Raw genomic sequence first — 27,467 nt, 5'->3', positions numbered from 1 at the left:
TCAGCTCTTTGCTCCATTCACAGATCAGCAAAGTTTTGAATGAGCCAATCACCTACCGGAACGCTGCTACCGGAAGAATGGTGTTTTGGAGGACGCTTTGCCCACTGTCTTTGCTTTGCCTTTTGAATGAAATGGTAGCTAGCTACGTAAACTATATGTCACAATATCCATAAACCACAATTTCGACGAATATTTTGATTCTCACATGGTGAGTTACTTCTGGTGTTCTTAAAAAGGTACTTGAACAATTGGTTATTTAGCATAAAGCATAAATTCTGTTTAGCCAAAGCCCGTGGTTTAGCTTGCTATCTAACGTTAGCTAGCTACAATACATTACTGCATTTCTTTAGCTATTTATATCTATCTAGCTTACTAGATAGTGGCTATCTTATTAACTACTTTTATTTGGATTGGCAGTTACAAGCTCCTGCTCAACAAGTTGCAGCTTCAGCCTGACAAATTGGATTGTATTGGGAAGGAAGAGGTGGAACTACAGTAACGTTAGTACACTGGCTTCAGTTTACTCTGAAGACAAAATCAAACGAAAAGTGTTTATTTTTACGAGCGTTTACACGCTGGAATTAGAATGCACCGAGCTGAATGAGAGAGAACAGACGGGCCGCGAGCGTCAACGCCGCCATGTATAACGTTACTTGAAATTAGAAAGTCTATTTCTCTCGCGTCAACGTAAAGCAACGCAGGCAAAGTGAGCGGATACATGGCCAGAAAATATATATTGTGCATTGTTATGTCTGGAATTGTGACATGTATATTTAAGAAGTGTCTATTTAGTGTTGATAAGTTTAGCTGCCAGTGCCAATAATATATATTTTAAAGCAATAAATGTGTGCCTATGTCGATATTGAGCACAGGCATATGGCCTAGGCAGGCTAGGGCAGGGAAACTCGAGGAACTCCGTTCAAGAGAGAATACTGTTATGTAGAAAGAACAAGACTATATACGTTCTTTATAAACTGCTATAAACTGAGTCAACATAACAGGAGACAGGTACAGTGGAGGTCGGGGGCGTTTAAGATGAGGGAGAACAAAACACATTTTATGAGCATGGCCTTATTTATATTACAGCATATTGGATGACTGTCATTCATATCCCATTCACTCAGTTCGATGTAAAAGGTTTAGGCTACTACATGATACTGAAATTATCCCTATACCCATCGAGGTTGCTACAACCTAGCCTATGAATGAAAGTTTACAACGTAGGTAAACAAAGGTAGAGAGAAACATTTGAGTTGACAGACAGTGACAGATGGTGACACATTCAATACTGCCTTGCACACGCTTGCCTGCATCTAGCTGATCTAGAGTGTAATCATTAGTCCAACAGTTGCAAACAAGAGTTTCCATTGGACAATTTCAGGTATGTTTATCTCAGTTTCGTTCCGTTTGCATTCGTTTATGAAACGTTTTTCAACAGAATCTGAGGAATGAATACTCCCCTGATAACGTAAACACAGTGCACTTTCATAGCAGCCACATTGTGTTCCTTCTCGCATCTATGCGCTCTCTTCCTGTCACCTTTTCCCTTCACTTCTGGACTTCAATGCACAACACATATAATAAATACACAGAAATACGAGCCTTTGGTCATTAATATGGTCAAATCCGGAAACCTTCATTTCGAAAGCACAGCGTTTATTCTTTCAGTGAAATACGGAACCGTTCCCTTTTTTATCGAACGGGTGGCAACCCTAAGTCTAAATACAGTGCCTTGGGAAAGTATTCGGCCCCCTTGAACTTTGCGACCTTTTGCCACATTTCAGGCTTCAAACATAAAGATATAAAACTGTATTTTTTTGTGAAGAATCAACAACAAGTGGGACACAATCATGAAGTGGAACGACATTTATTGGATATTTCAATTTTTTTTAACAAATCAAAAACGGAAAAATTGGGCGTGCAAAATTATTCAGCCCCCTTAAGTTAATACTTTGTAGCGCCACCTTTTGCTGCGATTACAGCTGTAAGTCGCTTGGGGTATGTCTCTATCAGTTTTGCACATCGAGAAACTGAAATTTTTTCCCACTCCTCCTTGCAAAAGAGCTCGAGCTAAGTGAGGTTGGATGGAGAGCATTTGTGAACAGCAGTTTTCAGTTCTTTCCACAGATTCTCGATTGGATTCAGGTCTGGACTTTGACTTGGCCATTCTAACACCTGGATATGTTTATTTTTGAACCATTCCATTGTAAATTTTGCTTTATGTTTTGGATCATTGTCTTGTTGGAAGACAAATCTCCGTCCCAGTCTCAGGTCTTTTGCAGACTCCATCAGGTCTTCTTCCAGAATGGTCCTGTATTTGGCTCCATCCATCTTCCCATCAATTTTAACCATCTTCCCTGTCCCTGCTGAAGAAAAGCAGGCCCAAACCATGATGCTGCCACCACCATGTTTGACAGTGGGTATGGTGTGTTCAGGGTGATGAGCTGTGTTGCTTTTATGCCAAACATAACGTTTTGCATTGTTGCCAAAAAGTTCAATTTTGGTTTCATCTGACCAGAGCACCTTCTTCCACATGTTTGGTGTGTCTCCCAGGTGGCTTGTGGCAAACTTTAAACAACACTTTTTATGGATATCTTTTTCGAAATGTCTTTCTTCTTGCCACTCTTCCATAAAGGCCAGATTTGTGCAATATACGACTGATTGTTGTCCTATGGACAGAGTCTCCCACCTGAGCTGTAGATCTCTGCAGTTCATCCAGAGTGATCATGGGCCTCTTGGCTGCATCTCTGATCAGTCTTCTCCTTGTATGAGCTGAAAGTTTAGAGGGATGGCCAGGTCTTGGTAGATTTGCAGTGGTCTGATACTCCTTCCATTTCAATATTATCGCTTGCACAGTGCTCCTTGGGATGTTTAAAGCTTGGGAAATCTTTTTGTATCCAAATCCGGCTTTAAACTTCTTCACAACAGTATCTCGGACCTGCCTGGTGTGTTCCTTGTTCTTCATGATGCTCTCTGCGCTTTTAACGGACCTCTGAGACTATCACAGTGCAGGTGCATTTATACGGAGACTTGATTACACACAGGTGGATTATATTTATCATCATTAGTCATTTAGGTCAACATTGGATCATTCAGAGATCCTCACTGAACTTCTGGAGAGAGTTTGCTGCACTGAAGGTAAAGGGGCTGAATAATTTTGCATGCCCAATTTTTCAGTTTTTGAGTTGTTAAAAAAGTTTGAAATATCCAATAAATGTCGTTCCACTTCATGATTGTGTCCCACTTGTTGTTGATTCTTCACAAAAAAATACAGTTTTATATCTTTATGTTTGAAGCCTGAAATATGGCAAAAGGTCGCAAAGTTCAAGGGGGCCGAATACTTTCGCAAGGCACTGTATTGCTGTTACATTGCACAGCCTTCAATGTTATGTCATTATTATGTAAAATTCTGGCAAATTAATTATGGTCTTTGTTAGGAAATGGTCTTCATACAGTTCGCAACGAGCCAGGCGGCCCAAACTGCTGCATATACCCTGACTCTGCTTGCACTGAACGCAAGAGAAGTGACACAATTTCTGTAGTTAATATTGCCTGCTAACATGCATTTATTTTAACTAAATATGCAGGTTAAAAAAAATATATACTTCTGTGTATTAATTTTAAGAAAGGCATCGATGTTCGTGGTTAGGTATATTTGTGCAACAATTATGCTTTTTTCACAAATGTGCTTTTGTTAAATCACCACCTGTTTGGCGAAGTTGAAGTAGGCTGTGATTTGATGGCAAATTAACAGGCACCGCTTTGATTATATGCAACGCAGGGCAAGCTAGTTAACCTAGTAATATCATCAACCGTGTGTAGTTAACTAGTGATTATGTGAAGATTGATTGTTTTTTATAAGATAAGTTTAATGCTAGCTAGCAACTTACCATGGCTCCTTACAACCACAAGGTCCTTTTGATGCTGGACTCGCGTCACAGGTGGTCAGCCTGCCACACAGTCTCCTCGTGAATTGCAATGTAATTGGCCATAAGGGTAGATTACTGATTGTTATGAAAACTTGAAAAGGGCCATAATTAATCAGCCATGGCGATTAATTGGTCAACCTTTAGTCTCAACGTCAACAGTGAAGGGATGATTCGGAAAGTTACACAACTGTCTATATAAGTTCCCATTGTTGACCGTGCATGTCCTTGCAAAACCCAAGCCATGAGGTCGAAGGGATTGTCCGTAGAGCTCTGAGACAGGATTGTGTTGAGACACAGATCTGGGGAAGGGTACCAAAACATTTCTGCAGCATTGAAGGTCCCCATAAACACAGTGGCCTCAATCATTCTTAAATGGAAGAAGTTTGGAACCACCAAGACTCTTCCTGGAGCTGGCCATGTGGCCAAACTGAGCAATTGGGGGAGAAGGGTCTTGGTCAGGGAGGTGACCAAGACCCCGATGATCACTCTGACAGAGCTAAAGAGTTCCTCTGTGGAGATGGGAGAAGCTTCCAGAAGGACAACCATATCTGTAGCACTCAACCAATCCGGCCTTTACGGTAGAGTGGCAAGACAGAAGCCACTCCTCAGTAAAAGGCATATGACAGCACACTTGGAGTTTGCCGAAAGACACATAAAGACTCAGACCATGAGAAACAAGTTTCTCTGGTCTGATGAACCCAATAATGAACTATTTGGAGGAAACCTGGCACCATCCCCAGCATGGTGAGGGCAGCATCATGCTGTAGGGAAGTTTTTCAGCAGCAGGGACTGGGAGGCTAATCAGGATCGAAGCAAAGAGTACAGGGAGATGCTTGATGAAAATCTGCTCCAGAGTACTCAGCACCTCAGACTGGGGCAAAGGTTCACCTTCCAACAGGACAACGATCCTAAGCACACAGCCAACAGAACGTCACTTCGAGGGATCCAATCTTGCAACCTTACAGTTAACTAGTCCAACACAATAACCACCTACTTCTTGTTGCACTCCACAAGGAGACTGCCTGTTAGGCAAATGCAGTAGAAGCCAAGGTAAGTTGCTAGCTAGCATTAAACTTATCTTATAAAAAACAATCAATCAATCATAATCACTAGTTATAACTACACATGGTTGATGATGTTACTAGTTTATCTAGCGTGTCCTGCGTTGCATATAATCGATGCAACACTGGGGGATCCAGGTTAGCAGGCAATATTAGCCAGGTGAAATTGTGTCACTTCTCTTGCGTTCGTTGCACGCAGAGTCAGGGTATATGCAACATTGAAGGTTGTGCAATGTAGCAAGAATATTTAGACTTAGGGATGCCACCCGTTTGATAAAATACCGAACGGTTCTGTATTTGAAGGTTGTGCAATGTAGCAAGAATTTAGACTTAGGGGTGCCACCCGTTAGATAAAATACCGAACGGTTCCGTATTTCACTGAAATAATAAACGTTTTGCTTTTTAAAGGATAGTTTCCGGATTCGACCATATTATTGACCAAAGGCTCGTATTTCTGTGTGTTATGTTATAATTAAATCTATGGTTTGATAAAGCAGTCTAACTGAGCGATGGTAGGCAGCAGCAGGCTCGTAAGCATTCATTCAAACAGCACTTTCATGTGTTTTGCCAGCAGCTCTTCGCCAGCACAGCGCTGTTTATGACTTCAAGCCTATCAGCCTAATGGCTGGTGTAATCAATGTGAAATGGCTAGTTAGTTAGCGGGGTGCGCACTAATAGTGTTTTTAAACTTCACTCGCTCTGAGACTTGTAGTAGTTATTCCCCTTGCTCTGCAAGGGACACAGCTTTTGTGGAGTGATGGGTAACGCTGCTTCGAGTGTGGCTGTTGTCGATGTGTTCCTGGTTCGAGCCCAGGTAGGGGCGAGGAGAGGGACGGAAGCTATACTGTTACACTGGCAATACTATAGTGCCTATAAGAACATCCAATACTCAAAGGTATATGAAATACAAATGGTATAGAGAGAAATAGTCCTATAAATACTGTATTAACTACAACCTAAAACCTCTTACCTTGGAATATTGAAGTCTCATGTTAAAAAGAACCACTAACTTTCATATGTTCTGAGCAAGGAACTCAAACGTTAGCTTTTTTACATGGCACATATTGCACTTTTACTTCTCCAACACTTTGTTTTTGCATTATTTAAACCAAATTGAACATGTTTAATTATTTATTTGAGGCTAAATTGATTTGTATTGATGTATCATATTAAGTTAAAATAAGTGTTCATTCAGTATTGTTGTAATTGTCATTATTACAAATACATTTTTAAAAATCGTCCGATTAATCGGTATCGGCTTTTTTTGGTCCTCCAATAATCGGTATCGGCATTGAAAAATCATAGTCGGTCGACCTCTATTTGGTAGCATTGCCTTTAAATTGTTTAACTTGGGTCAAACGTTTCGGGTTGCCTTCCATAAGCTTCCCACAATAACCTGGGTGAATTTTGGCCCATTCCTCTGACAGAGCTGGTGTAACTGAGTCAGGTTTGTTAGCCTCCTTGCTCGCACGCGCTTTTTCAGTTCTGGCCACTCCAATACCTTGACTTTGTTGTCCTTAAGCCATTTTGCCACAACTTTGGAAGTATGCTTGGGGTCATTCTCCATTTGGAAGACCCTTTTGTGAACAAGCTTTAACTTCCTGACTAATGTCTTGAGATGTTGCTTCAATATATCCACATAATTTTACTCCCTCATGATGCCATCTATTTTGTGAAGTGCACCAGTCCACCCTGCAAGAAAAACACCCCCACAACATGATGCTGCCACCCCCGTGCTTCACGGTTGCTATGGTGTTCTTTGGCTTGCAAGCCTTCCCCCTTTCTCCTCCAAACACAACGATGGTCATTCTTTTTTTTTTATTTATTTACTTTATTTCACCTTTATTTAACCAGATAGTTGAGAACAATTTCTCATTTACAACTGCGACCTGGCCAAGATAAAGCAAAGCAGTGCGACACAAACAACAACACAAGAGTTACACATGGAATAAACAAACATACAGTCAATAACACAATAGAGAAAAAGTATTTACAGTGTGTGCAAATGAGGTACGATAAGGGAGGTAGACAATAAATAGGCAAAATAATGACAATTTAGCAATTAAACACTGGAGTGATAGATGTGCAAAAGATGAATGTTCAAGTAGAGATACTGGGGTTCAAAGGAGCAAGATAAATAGATACAGTATGGGGATGAGGTAGTTGGATGGGCTATTTACAGATGGGATATGTACAGGTTCAGTTATCTATGAGCTGCTCTGACAGCTGGTGCTTAAAGTTAGTGAGGGAGATATTTGTCTCCAGCTGCTATGATTTCTGCAATTCGTTCCAGTCATTGGCAGCAGAGAACTGTAAGGAGAGGAGGCCAAAGGAAGAATAGGCTTTGGGGGTGACCAGTGAGAATTCCTTGCTGGAGTGCCTGCTACGGGTGTGTGCTGCTATGGTGACGAGTGAGCTAAGTCTGGGCTTTACCTAGCAGAGACTTGTAGAGGACCTGGAGCCAGTGTGTTTGGCTACGAATGTGAAGCAAGGGCCAGACCACGAGAGCATGCAGTGGTGGGTAGTATATGGGGCTTTGGTGACAAAATGGATGGTACTGTGATAGACTGCATCCAATTTGTTGAGTGGAGTGTTGGAGGCTATTTTGTAAATGACATTGTCGAGGATCTGTTGGATGGTCAGTTTTACGAGGGTATGTTTGGCAGCATGAGTGAGGGATGCTTTGTTGCGAAATAGGAAGCCGATTCCAGATTTAATTTTGAATTGGAGATGTTTAATGTGAGTCTGGAAGGAGAGTTTACAGTCTAACCAGACACATAGGTATTTGTAGTTGTCCACATATTCTAAGTCAACCATCCAGAGTAGTGATGCTGGATGGGCGGGCAGGTGCGGGCAGCGATCGGTTGAAGAGCATGCATTTAGTTTTACTTGCATTTAAGAGCAGTTGGAGACCACAGAAGGATAGTTGTATCGCATTGAAGCTCATCTGGAGGTTATACCGAATGGTGTCGTTTGCTTAGAGATGGATCAAAGAACCACCAGCAGCGAGAGCGACATCATTGATGTATACAGAGAAGAGAGTCGGCCTGAGAATTGAACTCCCCAATAGTGACTGCCAGAGGTCCAGACAACAGGCCCTCCGATTTGACATACTGAACTCTATCGGAGAAGTCGTTGGTGAACCAAGCGAGGCAAACATTTGAGAAACCAAGGCTGTTGAGTCTGCCAATAAGAATGTTGTGTTTAAAGGAGTCGAAGACTTGGCCAGGTCGATGAATACTGCTGCACAGTAATGTATCTTATCAATGACGGTTATGATATCGTTTAGGACCTTGAGCGTGGCTGAGGTGCACCCATAACCAGCTCTGAAACCAGATTGCATAGCGGAAAAGGTACGGTGAGATTCGAAATGGTCAATAATCTTTGTTAACTTGGCTTTCAAAGACCTTAGAAATTCAGGGTAGAATAGATATAGGCCTGTAGCAGTTTGGGTCTAGAGTGTCGCCCCCCTTGAAAAGGGGGATGACTGCGGCAGCTTTCCAATCTATGGGAATCTCAGACGATACGAAAGAGAGTTTGAGCAGGCTAGTGATAGGGGTTGCAATAATTTCGGCTGGTACTTTGAGAACGAGAGGGTCCAGATTGTCTAGCCCGGGTGATTTGTAGGAGTCCAGATTTTGCAGTTCTTTCAGAACATCAGCTATCTGGATTTGGCTGTTGACCGGGGTAGAGGTAGCCAGGTGGAAAGCATGGCCAGCCTTAGAAAAATGCTTATTGAAATTCTCAACTATTGTGGATTTATCGGTAGTGACAGTGTCTCCTAGCCTCAGTGCAGTGAGCAGCTGGGAGGAGGTGCTCTTATTCTCCATGGACTTTACAGTGTCCCAGAACTTTTTTGAGTTTGTACTACAGGATGCATATTACTGTTTGAAAAAGCTAGCCTTAGCTTTCCTAACTGCCTGTGTATATTGGTGCCTAAATTCCCGAAAAAGTTGCATATCATGGGGGCTATTCGATGCTAATGCAGAACGCCACAGGATGTTTTTGTACTGGTCAAGGGCAGACAGGTCTGGAGTGAACCAAGGGCTATATCTGTTTCTACTTCTACATTTTTTAATGGGGCGTGCTGATTTAAGATGGTGAGGAAGTCACTTTTAAAGAATAACCATGCATCCTCTACTGACGGGATGAGGTCAATGTCATTCCAGGATACCCCGGCCAGGTCAATTAGAAAGGCCTGTTCGCAGAAGTATTTTGGGGAGCGTTTGACAGTGATGAGGACCACCATTACGGATGCAGGCAATGAGGCAGTGATCGCTGAGATCTTGGTTGAAAACAGCAGAGGTGTATTTGGAGGGCGAGTTAGTTAGGATGATATCTATGAGGGTGCCCGTGTTTACGGATTTGGGGTTGTACCTGGTAATTTGTGTGAGATTGAGGGCATCAAGCTTAGATTGTAGGATGCCCGGGATGTTAAGCATGTCTCAGTTTAGGTCACCTAGCAGCACGATCTCAGAAGATAAATGGGGAGAAATCAATTCACATATGGTGTCCAGGGCACAGCTGGGGGCAGAGGGTGGGTCAAAAGCAAGCGGCAACGGTGAGAGACTTGTTTCTGGAAAGGTACATTTTTAGAAGTAGACGCTCTAATTGTTTTGGTACAGACCTGGATAGTAAAATAGCCTTCAGAGTTCTATCTCTGCAGTAGATTGCAACACCTCCCCCTTTGGCAGTTCTATCTTGGTGGAAAATGTTATAGTTAGGGATGGAAACTTCAGGGTTTTTGTTGGTTTTCCTAAGCCAGGATTCAGACACGGCTAAGACATCCGACCTCAGTATAGAGGTCCTGGATGGCAGGGAGCTCGGTTCCAGTGATGTAATGGGCCGTACAAACTACCCACTGTAGCGTTTGGATGCCAAGCAGTTGCCATACCAAACAGTGATGCAGCTATCAAATACGTTTTTGAGGTTTTAAGGGCCCATGCCAAATACTTTCAGCCTTCTGAGGGGTTAGAGGTGTTGTCGTGCCCTCTTCAAGACTGTTGGTGTGTGTGGACCATGATTGATCCTTAGTGATGTCCACTGATGAACTTGAAGCTCTCGACCCGCTCCACTACAGCCTCATCTATGTGAGTGGGTTGTGTGCTCGACCCCTACATTTTTCTGTCATCCACAATCAGCTCCTTTGTCATGCTGACGTTGAGGGAGAGGTTGTTGTTCTTGCACCACACTTCCAGGTCTCTGACCTCCTCCCTATAGGCTGTCTCATCTTCATCGGTGATCAGGCCTACCATCGTCATGTCGTCGGCAAACTTAATGATGGTGTTAAAGGCATGCTTCCCAGCCGAAACAGTTTTTGTGCATATATTATGACGACATTTTGTGACCTGTTCTACTCTGAACAGAGTTGCAACCTCAACCTATCTCTTGCACCGGCACTTCTGATCTCCAGTAACATGGGCACCCCCACAATTGAAACACACCGTTTTTTCCACCGATACTACACATTCCTTTTTTCCATGCCCTCCTGCACACTTCTCACATCTCGGAATTTCCCTCCCACACACTGCTGCAACATGACCATACGCTTGGCATCTAAAACACCTTAGTGGGATCGGCACAAAAACTCTCATGGGATAACTGACACATCCTACCATGACTTTGTCAGATAAAGACTTTGTTTCAAAACTCAAAAGGACAGACAGTATCTTCTCAGTTTCACCACGCTCGCCACTGGGTCAGCGGGTGTCACAGACACAGGGAATCTTACATTTCAGTTGCTCCACCTCAACACTTAATGCCACCACAGTAATCATTATTTTGAAAGGCACTCTGCTCCGGAGAGCAAAGCAAGTCACAGGTCTTGTCCCGAGGCGCGTGACGCCAAGTGTCAACTCCCTCTGGGCGGAAGATAACAGAAAATCACAATTCCACTTCGAGCTACCTTCACCGATTTAACCGTACCCAAATTATATGGGTCAGCCAAAAGTCAGGGATCCACTTTCTATAAAAATGTCACTCCCACTGTGCCAGAATCATCCTTTGCATGATCATTGGGGCATGGTTCAGAGGTCTTCACCACACGCAATTCACTCTCGTCAAGTTCAATTTCTGAGCCATCAGAGTACGGGTTGTACTTGGCGCCATTCTTCCTCAACACACGTCCTCCCTCTGTTCTTCTCCTACCTTGCCACTCTCCGTTCAACACACTCATTTTACCAGGTAAGTTGACTGAGAAGAACACGTTCTCATTTACAGCAACGACCTGGGGAATAGTTACAGGGGAGAGGAATGAGCGAATTGGAAGCTGGGGAAGATATGAGGCCCAGATTGGGAATTTAGCCAGGACACCAGGGTTAACACCCCTACGATAAGTGCCATGGGATCTTTAGTGACCACCGTGAGTCAGAACACCTGTATTAATGTCCAATCCGAAAGATTGCACCCTTCACAGGGCAATGTCCCCAATCACTGCACTGGGGCATTAGGATATTTTCTTATTTGACCAGAGGAAAGAGTGCCTCCTACTGCCCCCCCCCCCCCCCCCCCCCCCCAACACCACTTCCAGTAACCACTCCTATCCAGGAACCGACCAGGACCAACCCTTCTTAACTTCAGAAGGTATGCTCCTGCCGTGCCTTCATTCGCTAAAAGTATACCTTTTTTGCTACTGCTCTGACATATGATCCTAGTCAGGGGCAGACTGGGACCAGAAATCATCTCTGGTATTTCTAACACACCAGCCCATTTTCTTCCTTGAGGCCCCCACAATGGCCCATTGTTTTCCTCAAGGCCCGCACTATTAGCCTGATAATTATAACTTTGCGCAAAATTAACAAGTTATAAAGGCCCATTAGGCAAAAATTTAACCAGCCAGTCCACTCTTGATCTAGTAATTGTACATCACCCAGGTAAAATGATACACCAGCCATGTGTTGTCTACACTGTAAACAAGGACGGACTTGAATGATCACTACATATCAGCTGCCAGTTCACATCTGACAGTCAACCAACCTGTTTGTTTACACTTCCTCCTCCTTTCATTTCTATGTTTGTTTGATGATTGAACCATGGAATCTGTCCCTATCAAGTCCTGCTTTGCACCATTTACTCTGTTCCTAACAGTGCATATAATTCAGTCTCCCTTTGAAAAAGTCTCCTTTGAAATTACTTTGGTTGTGTTTGTTTGATGGTGTGGTAGTGATGGGCAACAGTATAAAGGCTAATATGATACGGGAGAAAAGGGGGCCTATATTGTGGCTTTTGCCTAGTTGACTCACTGCTCTTTTACAGAAAAAAGCAATGAGGACCCGGTCAATCTCACCGCCCCTACATGTGCATGTGAATGAGACTACGCCTGTGCATGTGCATGTGAAGAAGAGCACTCGGAGCCCTTCCAGGACACCACAGGTTGGAAAACCCTTTTCAGGAAAACACATTTGAAACAGTTAATTAAATGTCCTAATTTCATATCAATGCCGTTCCGATTCAGGGTCTAAGGTGCTGAACAGAGCGGAGAATACTTTCCAAAGGTCTCTGAATGTACACTGCTCAAAAAAATAAAGGGAACACTTAAACAACACAATGTAACTCCAAGTCAATCACACTTCTGTGAAATCAAACTGTCCACTTAGGAAGCAACACTGATTGACAATACATTTCACATGCTGTTGTGCAAATGGAATAGACAACAGGTGTAAATTATAGGCAATTAGCAAGACACACCCAATAAAGGAGTGGTTCTGCAGGTGGTGACCACAGACCACTTCTCAGTTCCTATGCTTCCTGGCTGATGTTTTGGTCACTTTTGAATGCTGGCGGTGCTTTCACTCTAGTGGTAGCATGAGACGGAGTCTACAACCCACACAAGTGGCTCAGGTAGTGCAGCTCATCCAGGATGGCACATCAATGCGAGCTGTGGCAAGAAGGTTTGCTGTGTCTGTCAGCATAGTGTCCAGAGCATGGAGGCGCTACCAGGAGACAGGCCAGTACATCAGGAGACGTGGAGGAGGCCGTAGGTGGGCTGCCATTAGGTACTGAGATGAGATCCTCAGACCCCTTGTGAGACCATATGCTGGTGCGGTTGGCCCTGGGTTCCTCCTAATGCAAGACAATGCTAGACCTCATGTGGCTGGAGTGTGTCAGCAGTTCCTGCAAGAGGAAGGCATTGATGCTATGGACTGGCCTGCCCGTTCCCCCAGACCTGAATCCAATTGAGCACATCTGGGACATCATGTCTTGCTCCATCCACCAACGCCACGTTGCACCACAGACTATCCAGGAGTTGGCGGATGCTTTAGTCCAGGTCTGGGAGACCTGGGGTACAACCCCCTCAGGAGACCATCCGCCACCTCAAGAGGAGCATGCCCAGGCGTTGTAGGGAGGTCATACAGGCACGTGGAGGCCACACACACACTACTGAGCCTCATTTTGACTTGTTTCAAGGACATTACATCAAAGTTGGATCAGCCTGTAGTGTGGTTTTCCACTTTCATTTTGAGTGTGACTCCAAATCCAGACCCTCCATGGGTTGATAAATTTGATTTCCATTGATAATTTTTGTGTGATTTTGTTGTCAGTACATTCAACTATGTAAAGAAAAAAGTATTTAATAAGAATAGTTCATTCATTCAGATCTAGGATGTGTTATTTTAGTGTTCCCTTTATTTTTTGAGCAGTGTATTTTCCTTTTTCTTATGCTATCTAATACTGTATACCCAGCTTGTGTGAAAACTGCTGGATTTACCTGCACATGAATGCATTACATGTGGGCCTAAATGTGTTTCCGTTGAGTTTCATGCTGTCTGCTTTGCAGGGTAAGACCAAGGGTGATAGAGGGATCCTGCGACCTACTGCAAAGGTGAAGACACGGGTGCCATGGATACCGCCTGGGAAGGCCTCAATGCGGGATGCCTCTTACAAATGGGAGGTCTGACATGCTATTCATTCCTTTTATCTCATCTCCACTAATGCGATGTATTCACACTGTACCTATTGAAGCAATATCTTATGAAAGCACTCATATCAACACTTTCCTATCAGCACTTTCATTAATATGGTATAAAATGGATCAAAAGAAGCCATATATATATAGTCTGTGGTCACTGGACCTGTCCATGTCTTAGGGGCCGACTCATCGCCTGGAGATCACACCATTACCTGAGCCCGAGACCTCCCACTCTCCCCTGCGATTAGCCGACCTGTCGTCAGAGGAGGAGGAAGTGCTGCATGGACGAATCAACCAGTACGAGAGGAAGATTGACAGCCTGATGACTGAGGTCAGCTCGTTGAAGAGTGAGGTCTGTCCCTCCCATTTAATTCTCCTTAGAACCGGTTCCACATGTTGCCCTAGTCCCTCACCCATTGATACATTTATTAATCTTCTAAGTGTGTGATTTTGTGCGTGTGTGTGTGTACATGCCTGTGTATGTGTGCAGGTGGAGCTGCGGAGGAAGGAGCAGCTGTTGGAGCGCCAGTCGGAGAAGCTGAGCGCCTCCCAGCGGGTCATCGAGGAACAGGAGGAGGAGCTAGCCGAGGTGTCCAAGGAGCTAGAGGTCACGGAGAGGGAAAACTCCCGCCTGCGCCACTCCATGGAGAAGATGTTGGAGGAGACGGACTGCACCAGCAGGTATGGCCCAGACAGACACACTTGAAGCCATAGTTCATTCAAATTGTATTTAATTGTCTTAGTCAGAAAGTAGAGAGGGCGACCGATACAGAGTGGCATGCAGAAGGGAAGGGCCCTGGTGGGATTCATAACCCCCGTCGCCAGCAGGTAAGTGTTGTCAGGAGTCTGCAGCGCTACCACTAGACCAGACTCCAGTACAACTTCTCATGACTGTAATAAGCCTTGATTCTCAGATGCCTTTAACCCAACAACAGTCCTAGCAGGCTATCACACTATGGCCTATTTGGTAGTTTTTCATAAAATCTGATTCAGAAGTTGCAAAATACAAGTTGTCAACAGCCCCCAGTGACTCACGCAAAATAATATAATTGTCCTACTTAATAATATACAGAGGTGCTAAATAAACGTGAAACTATAAAACATCTTTCCTGTACCCCTTATTCAAAATCTTCCATCCCTTTGCCTCTCTCCTGTTGTGTTTGCCATAACCCCCCTGTACGTACAGAGTGGAGAGGTCTATGGAGTCGATTCAGCTGGAGAAGGACACCCTGCTCAGGAAGCTGATGGAGGCAGAGATGGACGGGATGGCTGCTGCCAGGCAGGTGTCAGCCCTGAGAGAGACCGTCACCAAGATGAGGAGCTCCAGCGCCAGTGTGAGTGTCAGCAGAGACATGGTTGGCGGTCAATACCATTTCTATTCAGGGGATGGATTAAAATGCCAATGCACAGACCATTTATCAATTTACTTCCAGAGTTGACTGAATTGAACTGGAATTGACACCAACCATGCAAAGATACCAATATAGGCTTTCAAAATACATACGGTAGGTGTAACCTCAAGGATATACAGTAGGTATTGATATCTGAAATGCTTTATTTTGATTGGAAAAGAGAATGTCGGGGTCTGAGTCTTCATTCCTGGCGCGTCAGAAGGAGTTGCTGCTCCAAAAACTGGAAACATTTGAGTCCACCAACCTCACTCTCCGCCACCTACTGAGGGAACAGCATGGACGTGAGGTACCGGTACACCCTCCATGCCAGTAGAGGGCAGACTAAGAGTAGAGCAACTCACTTTAATCCATAACACCGGCCTTGATTTGGGGCCACAACATGATTAGCGAAGTAAGCGAATTTCCTTATCTTGAAACCTAACCCTACTTGAACCCAAAAGTTTCAAAAACTTCCAGGATGGTGAAAATGCTGACATGATGAATAACCATGGACGTTCGGAACTAGGATGAGGCAGCAAGCCAATTAGATCTCACAATCTAATCATGTTGTGGCCTGAAATACGGGCCTCTTATAGCTACACTTTTACCTGTTGTGGTGGTGGCAGTTTTTTAAAATCTTTGAACAGATGGAATCCATGAGGATTTCAGAGCAGAAGGATGTACTTCTGAAGAGGCTGACGAACACAGAGGCAGAAAACTCGGTGTGTTTCTTTAAATATGCCACTGTCAGTCAACAAAATATTCAGTGAATCACGAATCCCCAAAATGTCCTCTTCAAAATGGTTTGTGCTTATTGGACGGCTGACGGATAGAAGGTTGTACTGAATTACATTTCTGTGTCATTCCTCACACAGCATCTTGTTTTGAAACTTCAAGAGAAAGAGAGGGAGGTTAATCAACTGACTACACTTATGGACACTGAGAAGGTGAACTATAGTTGCTGTATTTTACATCCCAGCGTGTTCAACAAATGTTTCATTATTTGAATGATTTGATTAATTTATTTGCTTTCTGTTGTTGTTCCAGGAGAATGCTAAGACCACAGGCGAGCTGTCTAAAGTACTGGAGTCTACTCGGGCCCATTTGCAGAGCCAGTTACGCAGCAAAGAGGCCGACAACAACCGTCTTGCTGTGCAAATCAAGGTAAAGTGACCTTATATGGCTTCCATTTGGACACAATTCAACTTGCAGCTTAATTTCGCTATACTGATGTACTTTGCCTGTGCCTTATGTGCATCTTTTCAAGCATACCCTTCTCATTAACCTGTGGTGAGTTATTCACAGTTTTCGATTAACAAATAAGGTTTCATATGTAAGATTGTTAAATAAAGAGAAAAATGATTGATTATTATTTGTGCCCTGGTCCCAAACTGAGCAATCGGGGGAGAAGGGCCTTGGTCAAGCGGGCTGTCATGTACCTTTTTTACTGAGGTATGGATACCATCTGGCCACTCTACCATCTCTACCTGATTGGTGGAGTGATGCAGAGATGGTTGTCCTGGAAGGTTTTCCCATTTTGCACAGAGGAACTCTGGACCTCTGTCAGAGTGACCATCGGGTTCACAACATGATTAGAACCCGATGGTCACTCTGACAGAGGTCCAGAGTTCCTCTGTGCAAAATGGGAAAACCTTCCAGGACAACCATCTCTGCATCACTCCACCAATCAGGTAGAGATGGTAGAGTGGCCAGATGGTATCCATACCTCAGTAAAAAAGGTACATGACAGCCCGCTTGGAGTTTGCCAAAAAGGCACCTAAAGATTCTCTCAGACCATGAGAAACAAGATTCTCTGGTCTGATGAAACCAAGATTAAACTCTTTGGCTTGAACGTCTGGAGGAAATTTGGCACCCTCCCTACGGTGAAGCATGGTGGTGGCAGCATCATGCTGTGGGGATGTTTTTCAGTGACTGGGAGACTAGTCAGGATCAAGGGAAAGATGAACAGAGCAAAGTACAAAGAGATCCTTAATGAAAACCTGCTCCAGAGCGCTCAGAACCTCAGACTGGGGCAAAGGTTCACCATCCAATAGGACAAAAAAAACTACATACACAGCCAAGACAAATGTCCTTGAGTGGCAAAGCCAGAGTCCAGACTTGAACCTGATGGAACATCTCTGGAGAAACTTGAAAATAGCTGTGCAGTGACGCTCCCCATCCAACCTGACAGAGCTTGAGAGGATCTGCAGAGAGGAATGGGAGAAACTCCCCAAGTACAGGTGTGCCAAGCTTGTAGCGTCATATACAAGACGATTTGAGGCTGTAATCGCTGCCAAAAGTGCTTCAACAAGTACTGAGTAAAGGGTCTCCATACTTATGTAAATGTTGTATTTCAGTTTTAAATTTTTATTACATCTGAAAACATTTCTATATTCAATTTAATCCATTTTAGAATAAGGCTGTAACTACAAAATGTGAAAAAAGTCAAGGGGTCTGAATACTTTCCAAATGCATTGTATTTCCATGGCTGAATTTCTGTATTTTTGCCTCCCCCTTCTGGCTATTGGGAAAAAATCCATAGAAAATCCATTAAAATTTTTAAACTACTTAACTTGGAATCAAAATGGCATGCCCATACTCCAATATTTCACAATAATGCCTTGAGGTCTGGAGTGCAGCCTTTTACAAAATTAATTTAGAAGTGCATGAATGTAAATATTCAGTTCTTTGCATCTACTATGTTACTTAACGATGATAGCTCCTTGAATCTCACAATAAATCAGAGAGACGATTACTGCTGCCAGGTAGCACTGCTGCAAAAAAGATGTTGGCTCTTAGATGGCAATCATCTCACTCTCTCCCAGTTCGCCAGTGAATACAGTTACTATTAGAAGTCATAACTTTAGAATTATCGACAGCGAGAATGAATGTACATATTTTTTATTGAGGCCTGAAAAAGTACACTTGACTATGTAAAGAATAATCTCAGCTAAAGCCCAACACATACAAATAAACAATTTATAAAGCCCAAACATATAAACAAAATATACCGTATTTACCTATTTTCATTATTATTATATATATATATATTTTTGCTTTCAGGCCCAAGGGTAAGGGGTACTGGGGGGTGGGAAGGAGTTGAAAACATGGTTTCCAGGAGGGGGGCAGGAGGTGGGTGGTTGTAGGGAGACATGGGGTTGGGGGAATGGGGCAGGAGATTGGGGGTGGAGGCTCACTTGTTTTTTTCTCTTTCTTTGCATACAAAATGTATTCCTGTTTTTTATCCACTCCTTTCTGATTGGTCCAGAACTTGGAGCGTGCGGCCAACCAGCAGCAGGGAGAGATGGATCACCTGCTGGAGCAGCTGCGGTGTCTGAAACTTCAGGCGGAGTCCAACAAAGAAGCCCTGAAGAGGGCTACGCGGGCCCAGAAACACCGGGCGGAGCGCAGTGAAGACACCGCCGGTCAGCTCAGAGCTCAGCTACTGGACATGGTAGGTGGAAGAAGGGAGATGGTGACCTACCTCTTAGAACAGATCTAGGACCAGTTTGGTCTAATCCTCGTTTCAACTCAAAAAGGACAAGAAAGAATTTTGACACTCAGCATCTCAGATTATTTTGAAATAATTTCTGTTGTTAGAAACAGATAAGATTAGCATTCTTGCAACGTTATTTTGTTGAAATATAATTTATCTGAGAAATTAAGATAATTGATTGCATCCAAATTGGCAATTTAGTGTGTAGAATTCATATAATATTCAATACATTTGCAGTGCATTTAGGAAGTATTCAGACCTCTTGACTTTTTCCACATTTTGTTCTGTTACAGCCTTATTCTAAAACTGATTAAGTTGTTTTTCATAAATCCACACACAATACCCCATAATGATAAAACAAAAACAGTTTTTTATACCACATTTACGTAAGTTTTCGAACCCTTTACTCAATCCTGGTACCAGGTTTTGTCCAGATCTGACACTTTGCATTCAGGCCAAAGAGTGCAATCTTGTTTTCATCAGACCAGAGAATTTTGTTTCTCATGGTCTGAGAGTCCTTTAGGTCGCTTTTGGCAATATCCAAGCCGGCTGTCATGTGCCTTTTACTGAGGAGTGGCATTGTCTGACCGCTCTACCATAAATGCCTGATTGGTGGAGTGCTGCAGAGATGGTTGTCCTTCTGGAAGGTTTTCCTATCTCCACAGAGGAACTCTGGAGCTCTGTCAGAGTGACCATCGGGTTCTTGGTCACCTCGCTGACCAAGGCCCTTTTCCTCCGATTGCTGAGTTTGGCTGGTCGGCCAGCTCTAGTTAGAGTCTTGGTGGTTCCAAACTTCTTCCATTTAAGAATGATGGAGGCCACTATGTTGTTGGGGACCTTCAATCAACCTCATGGCTAAGTTTTTGCTCTTAACATGCACTGTCAACTGTGGGACCTGATCTAGACAGCATTTCCAAATCATGTCTAATCAATATAATTTACCACATGTGGACTCCAGTCAAGTTGTAGAAACATCTCAGGGATGGTCAATGGAAACCGGGTGCACCTGAGCTCAGTTTCAAGTCTCATAGCAAAGGGTCTGAATACTTATGTAAATAAGGAATTTCAGTTTTTTAAATTTTTTATATACATTTACAAACATTGTAAAAAATGTATTTTGCTTTGTCATTATGGGGCATTGTGTGTAGATTGATGAGGAAAAAGTGAATTTAATAATTTTTTGAAATAGGCTGTAATGTAACAAAATGTGGAAAAAGGGAAGGGGTCTGAATACTTTCCGAACGCACCGTATAGTATCAGTTCTCTTTGTTTGACATGTACTATGGAGTTGCGGCTTGAAAATATTGATTCTTCATCCTTTCTATTATATTCCCAGTGAATTTGGTGATGGTGTTTTCCCCATTCAGAGAAATTAGTCATTTGAGTTGTTCGCTACGTGCCTCATCCTGCGTTCTGATATTACCAGGTTCTGACCACTAGATGTCGCTGTTCCTGTTATTAGGTGAAAAAAGTTGGAAGATTGTTTAAGGGATTCTTCGCCCAAATTACAAAATTGCATTGGTTTCCTTACCCTAAAAGCCGTCTATTGACAAGGAATGACAGTAACCCATGCTTTCGTTTTATTGGCCACTGTTTCAACTGCTATCTTTTTTGCATTTTTGTACAAATCCATTGCAAGTCATTGGTACATATATTAGCATTATTACTCTTCATTTTCAAATCGTGAAATTATTTTAAAAAATGTATTGTTTAACTCAATGATGTTACTTGTGGATGATTTGGAAATGAAGCTCAAAAATGGTAATATAGGTACCATTGACTTGAATTGGATTTGCATGGGTTGCTGTCATCTTGTCCACAGGGTAAAGAAACCAAAATGTAATTTTGTAATTTGGGTAACAGTTTTATTTCATTTGCATTTTTATATTTAACCTTTTATTTAAGTGCAAGTCAGTTAAGAACAAATTCTTATTTTCAATGACTGCCTAGAAACAGTGGGTTACTGCCTTGTTCAGGGGCAGAATGACAGATTTTCACCTTGTCAATTCGGTGATTCGATCTAGCAACATTTCGGTTACTGGCCCAATGCTGTAACCACTAGGCTACCTTCCGCCCCGATCAACTCAAATGTAATTGGTCACACACACATATTTAGAAGATGTTATTGCGGTTGTAGCGAAATGTTTGTAATGCCTGGGGGAGGTGGGGAATTATATATTTTTGTCACTTAATAGCAGGAACAACACCATCAAGTGGTCAGAACTGGCTGGGACATCAACCAAACAACTTGAATGACTAATTTCACTGAGCAGAGGAAAGAAATCACAAAATTAACTGAGAATTCATTACATAGGATGAAGAAACAATACTCCATACTACTTGTCTGACATAGAGAACTGATACTGTATACTCGTTGTTAGGTTTGGATTGGCGTGGGGGGCCCGTGCGTGGCTTTTTACAATTTCTTTGGTCCAAAATTGGATGTTAGGTATTATATTTATTGATTGTTATCCTATACATTAATATTGTTGCTGGAATGCTAATCTTATCTGTATTTACACTGAACAAAAATATAAATGCAACATGTAAAGTGTTTGTTTCATGAGCTGAAATAAAAGTGGGTTTGCACAACCAAATAATTTCTGCTAAAACCGTCAGAAACCATCTCAGGGAAGCTCATCTGCGTGTTCGTCGTCCTCACCAGAGTCTTGATCTGACTGCAGTTCGGCGTCGTAAACGACTTCACTGGGCAAATGCTCACCTTTAATGGCCACTGCCAGGCTGGAGAAGTGTGCTCTTCAGATATGAATTCCGGTTTCAATTGTACCGGGCAGATGGCAGACAGCGTGTGGGTGACAAACACAATTGCCATTTTTCAGTGGCAATTTGAATGCACGAAGATACTGTGACGAGATCCTGAGACCCATTGTCGTGCCCTTCATCCGCTGCCATTACCTCGTGTCAGCATGATAATGCACGGCCCCATGTCACAAGGATCTGTACACAATTCCTGGAAGCTGTTCTAGTTCTTCCGTGGCCTGCATTCTCACCAGACATGTCACCCATTGAGCATGTTTGGGATGCTCTGGATTGAACAGCCTGTTCCAATTCCCGCCAATATCCAGCAACTTCGCAAAGCCATTGAAGAGGAGTGGAACAACATTCCACAATCAACAGCCTGATTAACTCTATTCGAAGGAGATGTGTCGCGCTGCTTGAGGCAAATGGTGGTCACATCAGATACTGACTGGTTTTCTGATCCACACCTTGTGTTTAAGGTATCTGTGACCAACAGATGCATATCTGTATGCCAAGTCATGTGAAATCCATAGATTAGGGACTAAAGCATTTATTTTAATTGGCTGATTACCTTATGAACTGTAACTCAGTAAACATTTTGAAATTGTTGCATTTATATTTTTGTTCAGTCTAACTACAGAAACAATTTGGCTTGCTGATTTGACATGGAACAACTCATCAATACTTAGGAACAAGATGTTCCAATGAAGAACTTCTTGATGATTAGTCGAATTACGTTTGATAGTATTGGGCTAGAACAATAGCCAGATGTACCATGTAGCTCACCAGGACCAGGTTTAAATACTTTTTACATCTATTGGATGATGTTGCTACCTACACAGGAGAACCAGATGGTAGAGGCCCTATCAGCAGCAGAGAATTGGCGTGGTCGCCACGCCCAGGAAATGAAGGACAAGACTCAGCTAGATATGGAGGTCTCAGTCCTCAACAGGTGAGAGAAGGAGAGTTGCTTCAGTTTTTCTCAGAATAATAGGGAACACAGCATCATGAGCAATCATGAATATGGTTGAATTGTACATTTATGGTCTAACATAAAAACCTTTATAATCCTGACCATACCCTATGCGTGCAGCCGAGTGTCAGACCTGACAGAGCAACTCCATGGGACAGAGGACAAGGCCCGGGCCGAGAGAGAGGGGCTCCTGGACCGCCTCACCACAGAGGGCACCCACGCCAAGCTAGAGAACCAGAGCCTCAAGGTCAGTGATGACAATGGACTCTTGGAATTATTAGGCCAGTTTTCACAGACACAGATTCATTTTAGTTGGACAAAAAATCACTTTGAATGGATATTCTTCATTGAGCATACATTTTAAATCATGCATTAGGCTTAATCTGTGCCTGGGAAATAATCAATTTATGTGGTTCTTTGTCATTTACAAGAATTACATCTGTACCCGGTACCAAATAGTAGGTGTTGGTTCTGGTTCTAGTAAATTACAAAGATTTGAAAGTAATTCAATATGCATAGATTTAGCCGACCAGATATTGGACTGCATCATAACATGGACTTGGACACATACACAGTGCTATACTGTAGGCTGACAGGCATATGTTCCCCTCTTTCAGGCCATGTTGTCTACAGTGGAGGAGAAGCTGACTCTGTCCCAGTCAGAGGTACAACACGTCAAAGCCTCTGTGAAGCAATACGAGAGCCTAGTGGACAACTACAAGACCCAGGTAAATAGACACACAGACAGGTATACACACAGGTATGCACACATGTTGTACCCACATACAGACTCTTAATGTGCTGAAAGCAAACATGCAATAATAGGCTAAATGAAAAGGAGAATTATAGTCCATAAATTACAATGTGTGTGTATATTGTTTGTGCGTGCCTCATGTGTTTTCTGTGCTTCTGTGTAATGCAGGTGGTGAAGACACGGGCGGAGGCGGACGAGTACTGTGCCAGGCTGGGACAAGCAGAGCGAGAGGCGCGGGAGGTCCGGGACCAGCTGGAGAGCGAAGTGGAGGTGGTGCGCAGGGAGCTGCTGGGCCGGCTGACGGAGCTGGAGCCTCTTCCTGAGGCACTGCGGCGCTCTGAGGTCCTACTGGAAGAAGCTCAGGATAGAGAACATTCCCAGGAGAGACGTAGCACTGAGCTGAGTATCGTCCTGGCTGACCTGCGCATAAAGGTGTGGGGGTTGGGGGGGGAAGTTTGTGTGGGGGTTGGGGGGGGAAGTTTGTGTGGGGGGGGACGTGCTTGTGTGTGGTGGGAGGGTGGTGTATGTGTGCTGTACACAATGTGATGGTATATGCACATCTTCCAAACTGGCTTTATCAATTTAATAATATGGTAATAATAATATAATGGTTTATGTTTTGTGTCTAGGTGGAGCAGCAGGGCAGCCAGGTGGAGCTGCTGAGACAGAAAAAGTCTGTCCTGTTGGAGGAGAACAAACAGCTGCAGCACCGTGTGGAGAGTCTGGAGAGGTCAGATTATCATGGCCATTCCAGAGCCAATATCATAACGCGCTGTGTGTGTGTGTGTGTGTGTGTGTGTGTGTGTGTGTGTGTGTGTGTGTGTGTGTGTGTGTGTGTGTGTGTGTGTGTGTGTGTGTGCAGTATGATACATGATATATACCGACGCTTTTATCCAACTTACAGTACAGTGAGCTCATACGTTGTTAGTTTGTGACCTGGCATAAACATGTGACCCCCTGTGTGTGTGTTTATGTATACCGTGTTTGTATGGTGTGTGTGTGTGTATGTGTGAACATACCTGGGCTTGAGAGCCCATCCCATCTCTCCCTTACAGGAAGCTAGAGGAGGCCACTTGTCAGAACAGAGACCTGGTGGGGGTGATCGCCAAGCGGGAGGAGACCATCCATGGCAATCAGCTCCGGCTGGAGGAGAAGTCCCACGAGTGCACGCACCTGACCCGCCAGCTGGAGGAGGCCTTGGATGATGCCCGACGCCAGGTCTGTCTGGGGCACCCGGGCATAGGGAGAGTGGGGCTGGGGATTGGCTACTTGGGGAATAACTGGGTGGGAGGGAGCATTGCAGCTTGAGATCAATATGTGCATCAGATTATGTTCACTGGTGTTAGGTTCTAAATGAACCTATTAAAACTCACGGACGATTAGTAAAGCTTAAACCAAGTGTATTCCCCCATTGGGTCATACAGCTGCATAAGACAAATACATTGTTCCACAAGTGGTAGTATATATACCCCAATTTGGGGTGGAATCTCCTCCTTCTCTCTAAACATTACATCTTTGTTGCTAGGCAGGAAATTAAGTTACGCCGGCAATAGACTGTTCCTTCTCCCTTAACCTGACCTGACCTCGGCCACCTTCCTCACTAAACCAATTCTCTCCACTCTTATCAGTGCCTGCCAAGATGTGATCGTCTTTCCTTCACTCAGTACATTCCAAGCTTAAAGGCCTCCACCATATACATTCCTCCTACAGATACCCATTAACTCCTGGTGTAGAAACCAGACTATGGCACTCTTCATGTCTCTAGTATAACTGATTATTAACAATATTTAAAGTTTAGAAATCCGAACCAATCCCTGGTCATTCAAAAGTCGTATAAATTATTACTGCTTTTTGCATGGACATTGTAAAATTGAGATGCAAGTATTGCATTGAGTGATTTGGTTGTTTTACGTTTTAGCATTGTGAATACTCACAGAATAACATTAGTTTACACTGACTTTGTCATTTTCTTCCCATGGGGTGCACAGCCATTTTGTTTTATGCTTGTTGTAACAAGTCAGTTGCTCTGTCTGATGGAGTATCACGGTCCTGGTGTATAGGTGGTCCTCTGTAGCTCTGTTGGTAGATCATGGCGCTTGCAACTCCTGGATAGTGGGATCAATTCCCTGGACCACCCATACATAAAATGTATGCACACATGACTGACTGTAAGTCACTTTGGATAAAAGTGTCTGCTAAATGGCATATATTATTATATTAGGTGTCCCAGACCCGGGAACGTGCGATCACCAAAGAGCACTCCACCCAGTCCAAGGTGGTGGACCTGGAGACCCAGCTAAGCAGGACCACCACAGAACTCACCACCCTCCGCCGCAGCAAAGAGGAGGTGAAGGAGAGTGTTTTAGAAATACACATCTCTAGCGTCAACTCTGATTATAATCTCTCAAAATCTCTAAGACTATTGCGGTCAAAGACATAGTGACTCATAACAATACACATCTTGGCACACACACTCTTTAGAAATCAAATGATATTTCATTCTAATAATAGAATTGCTGTGGTGTGTGTCTGTCTGCGTGTGTGCACCTCCGCCACCCTCAGGCAGAGCGGCGGTACCAGTCCCGTCTTCAGGATGTGAAGGATCGTCTGGAGCAGTCGGACAGCACCAACAGGAGTCTGCAGAACTACGTCCAGTTCCTCAAAGCCTCTTATGCCAACGTGTTCGGAGACTCGGCCCTCACCAGCACTCTGCGGGCCCCTTCTCCCAACTGAGGGGACTCTCCCCAAAGATTCTCTCAGAAAACACACACCTACACTATGCACACGCACACACAAATACACACACCCCATTTGAGGGAACTCTTCCCCAAAGATTCTCTCGGATCACACACACATCATTATCCAGGTCTATACTCAGAGCTCTTTTCAACTATATTCAATGTTGATTTTGTGGGTGTATATGTTCCAATTATACATTATATCAATATGGTTCCAATTATACAATATCAATAATGTTACAATATAAGACATCAAGTTTACACAGCCTTTACTTCCAGCATGTCTGCATTAATTACAGTTGTCCTATAGTTGTTCACGTCCTTCTGACTTCATTATGTTTTCAGTTCTACTGTTAATGTCTCTGCATACTGTATCATTCTGTACCTTACTATACAACAGCATGTAACCAACCACCTAACAGATGTAATGTACCAAAACATAGCTGTCCAACAGATCTGGGACTTGTTATACATCTTGGCTATTTTTCATCTTATCATACATATTACGGAATTGTTCCAATGGTGCTATGATTGGTTAGCCTTGACCCAGATCTGTTTGTGCTATCGTGTCAACTCCTGTTTGGAATGACAAGGAGTGGCATGATGACACAAACAGACTGGTACCCAGGCCAATGATGGTGCTATCTGCTAAACAGAGCCATATCAATGAAACCAATTATTTTGTTTGGTTTGTTTGCTGTTTATTTGTGTCAGTATTTGTCTAAAATGTGATACCCATGAGAGGAATCAACAGTGAAGGAGTTGTGCTCTTGTCAATAATTTAAATATTTCTGCTTTAATTATGAAATAGGAGATATATATTTGTAATGGCCATTTTATATACCTTGAACGTGTATAAAGTTGTATTGAGTTGCAATAAAGCAATTTCATCAAGAATATTTATTTCTTTCTGGTTATAGCCTCATAAAACTGTGGACCTGTTCAACATCAACTGCATAGCAGTCAACTACAAATCACCTTGCATAAAATAACTACCTTTTTCTTGCCACATACTAGTCCCAACATCACATCCTCCAGTTTCAGACCCAAATCAAGTAGCTGGCCTGAGGTCACACAGCATTTGGTTCTTCTGGTGGAATGGATGGAACAGTAGTGGAGAGGGTAGCAAGTTTTAAGTTCCTCGGCGTACACATCACAGACAAACTGAATTGGTCCACTCACACAGACAGCATCGTGAAGAAGGCGCAGCAGCGCCTCTTCAACCTCAGGAGGCTGAAGAAATTCGGCTTGTCACCAAAAGCACTCACAAACTTCTACAGATGCACAATCGAGAGCATCCTGGCGGGCTGTATCACCGCCTGGTATGGCAACTGCACCGCCCTCAACCGTAAGGCTCTCCAGAGGGTAGTGAGGTCTGCACAACGCATCACCGGGGGCAAACTACCTGCCCTCCAGGACACCTACACCACCCGATGTCACAGGAAGGCCATAAAGAT

General features: G+C 43.5%; 1 protein-coding gene across 4 annotated transcripts; it reads left to right on the top strand.

The window, feature by feature from the left end:
- Positions 1–72: 72 nt before the first annotated feature.
- LOC139388536 (outer dense fiber protein 2-like) lies at positions 73–26,907 on the top strand. 4 transcript variants are annotated; one of them, XM_071135244.1, is made up of 20 exons: positions 76–208; positions 418–500; positions 12,245–12,361; positions 13,767–13,880; positions 14,077–14,250; positions 14,389–14,579; positions 15,085–15,232; positions 15,471–15,596; positions 15,937–16,011; positions 16,165–16,236; positions 16,337–16,453; positions 18,558–18,743; positions 22,388–22,497; positions 22,639–22,765; positions 23,136–23,246; positions 23,441–23,704; positions 23,902–24,002; positions 24,328–24,490; positions 25,494–25,619; positions 25,835–26,904. In XM_071135244.1, exons 3-20 carry the CDS (start codon positions 12,254–12,256, stop codon positions 26,003–26,005), a joined length of 2,484 nt encoding a protein of 827 aa, XP_070991345.1. In that variant the 5' UTR covers positions 76–208; positions 418–500; positions 12,245–12,253; the 3' UTR covers positions 26,006–26,904. The 4 variants fall into 4 exon arrangements, with proteins under 4 accessions (XP_070991344.1, XP_070991345.1, XP_070991346.1 ...); XM_071135243.1 differs by lacking the exon at positions 418–500 and having other exon boundaries at positions 73–208; positions 25,835–26,907; XM_071135245.1 differs by lacking the exon at positions 418–500 and having other exon boundaries at positions 94–208; positions 14,077–14,229; positions 25,835–26,154.
- Positions 26,908–27,467: the final 560 nt, after the last annotated feature.

This window comes from Oncorhynchus clarkii, chromosome 29 (genome assembly GCF_045791955.1).
Source record: "Oncorhynchus clarkii lewisi isolate Uvic-CL-2024 chromosome 29, UVic_Ocla_1.0, whole genome shotgun sequence".
Classification (NCBI taxonomy): domain Eukaryota; kingdom Metazoa; phylum Chordata; class Actinopteri; order Salmoniformes; family Salmonidae; genus Oncorhynchus; species Oncorhynchus clarkii.
This window is presented reverse-complemented; position numbering and strand designations above follow the sequence as displayed.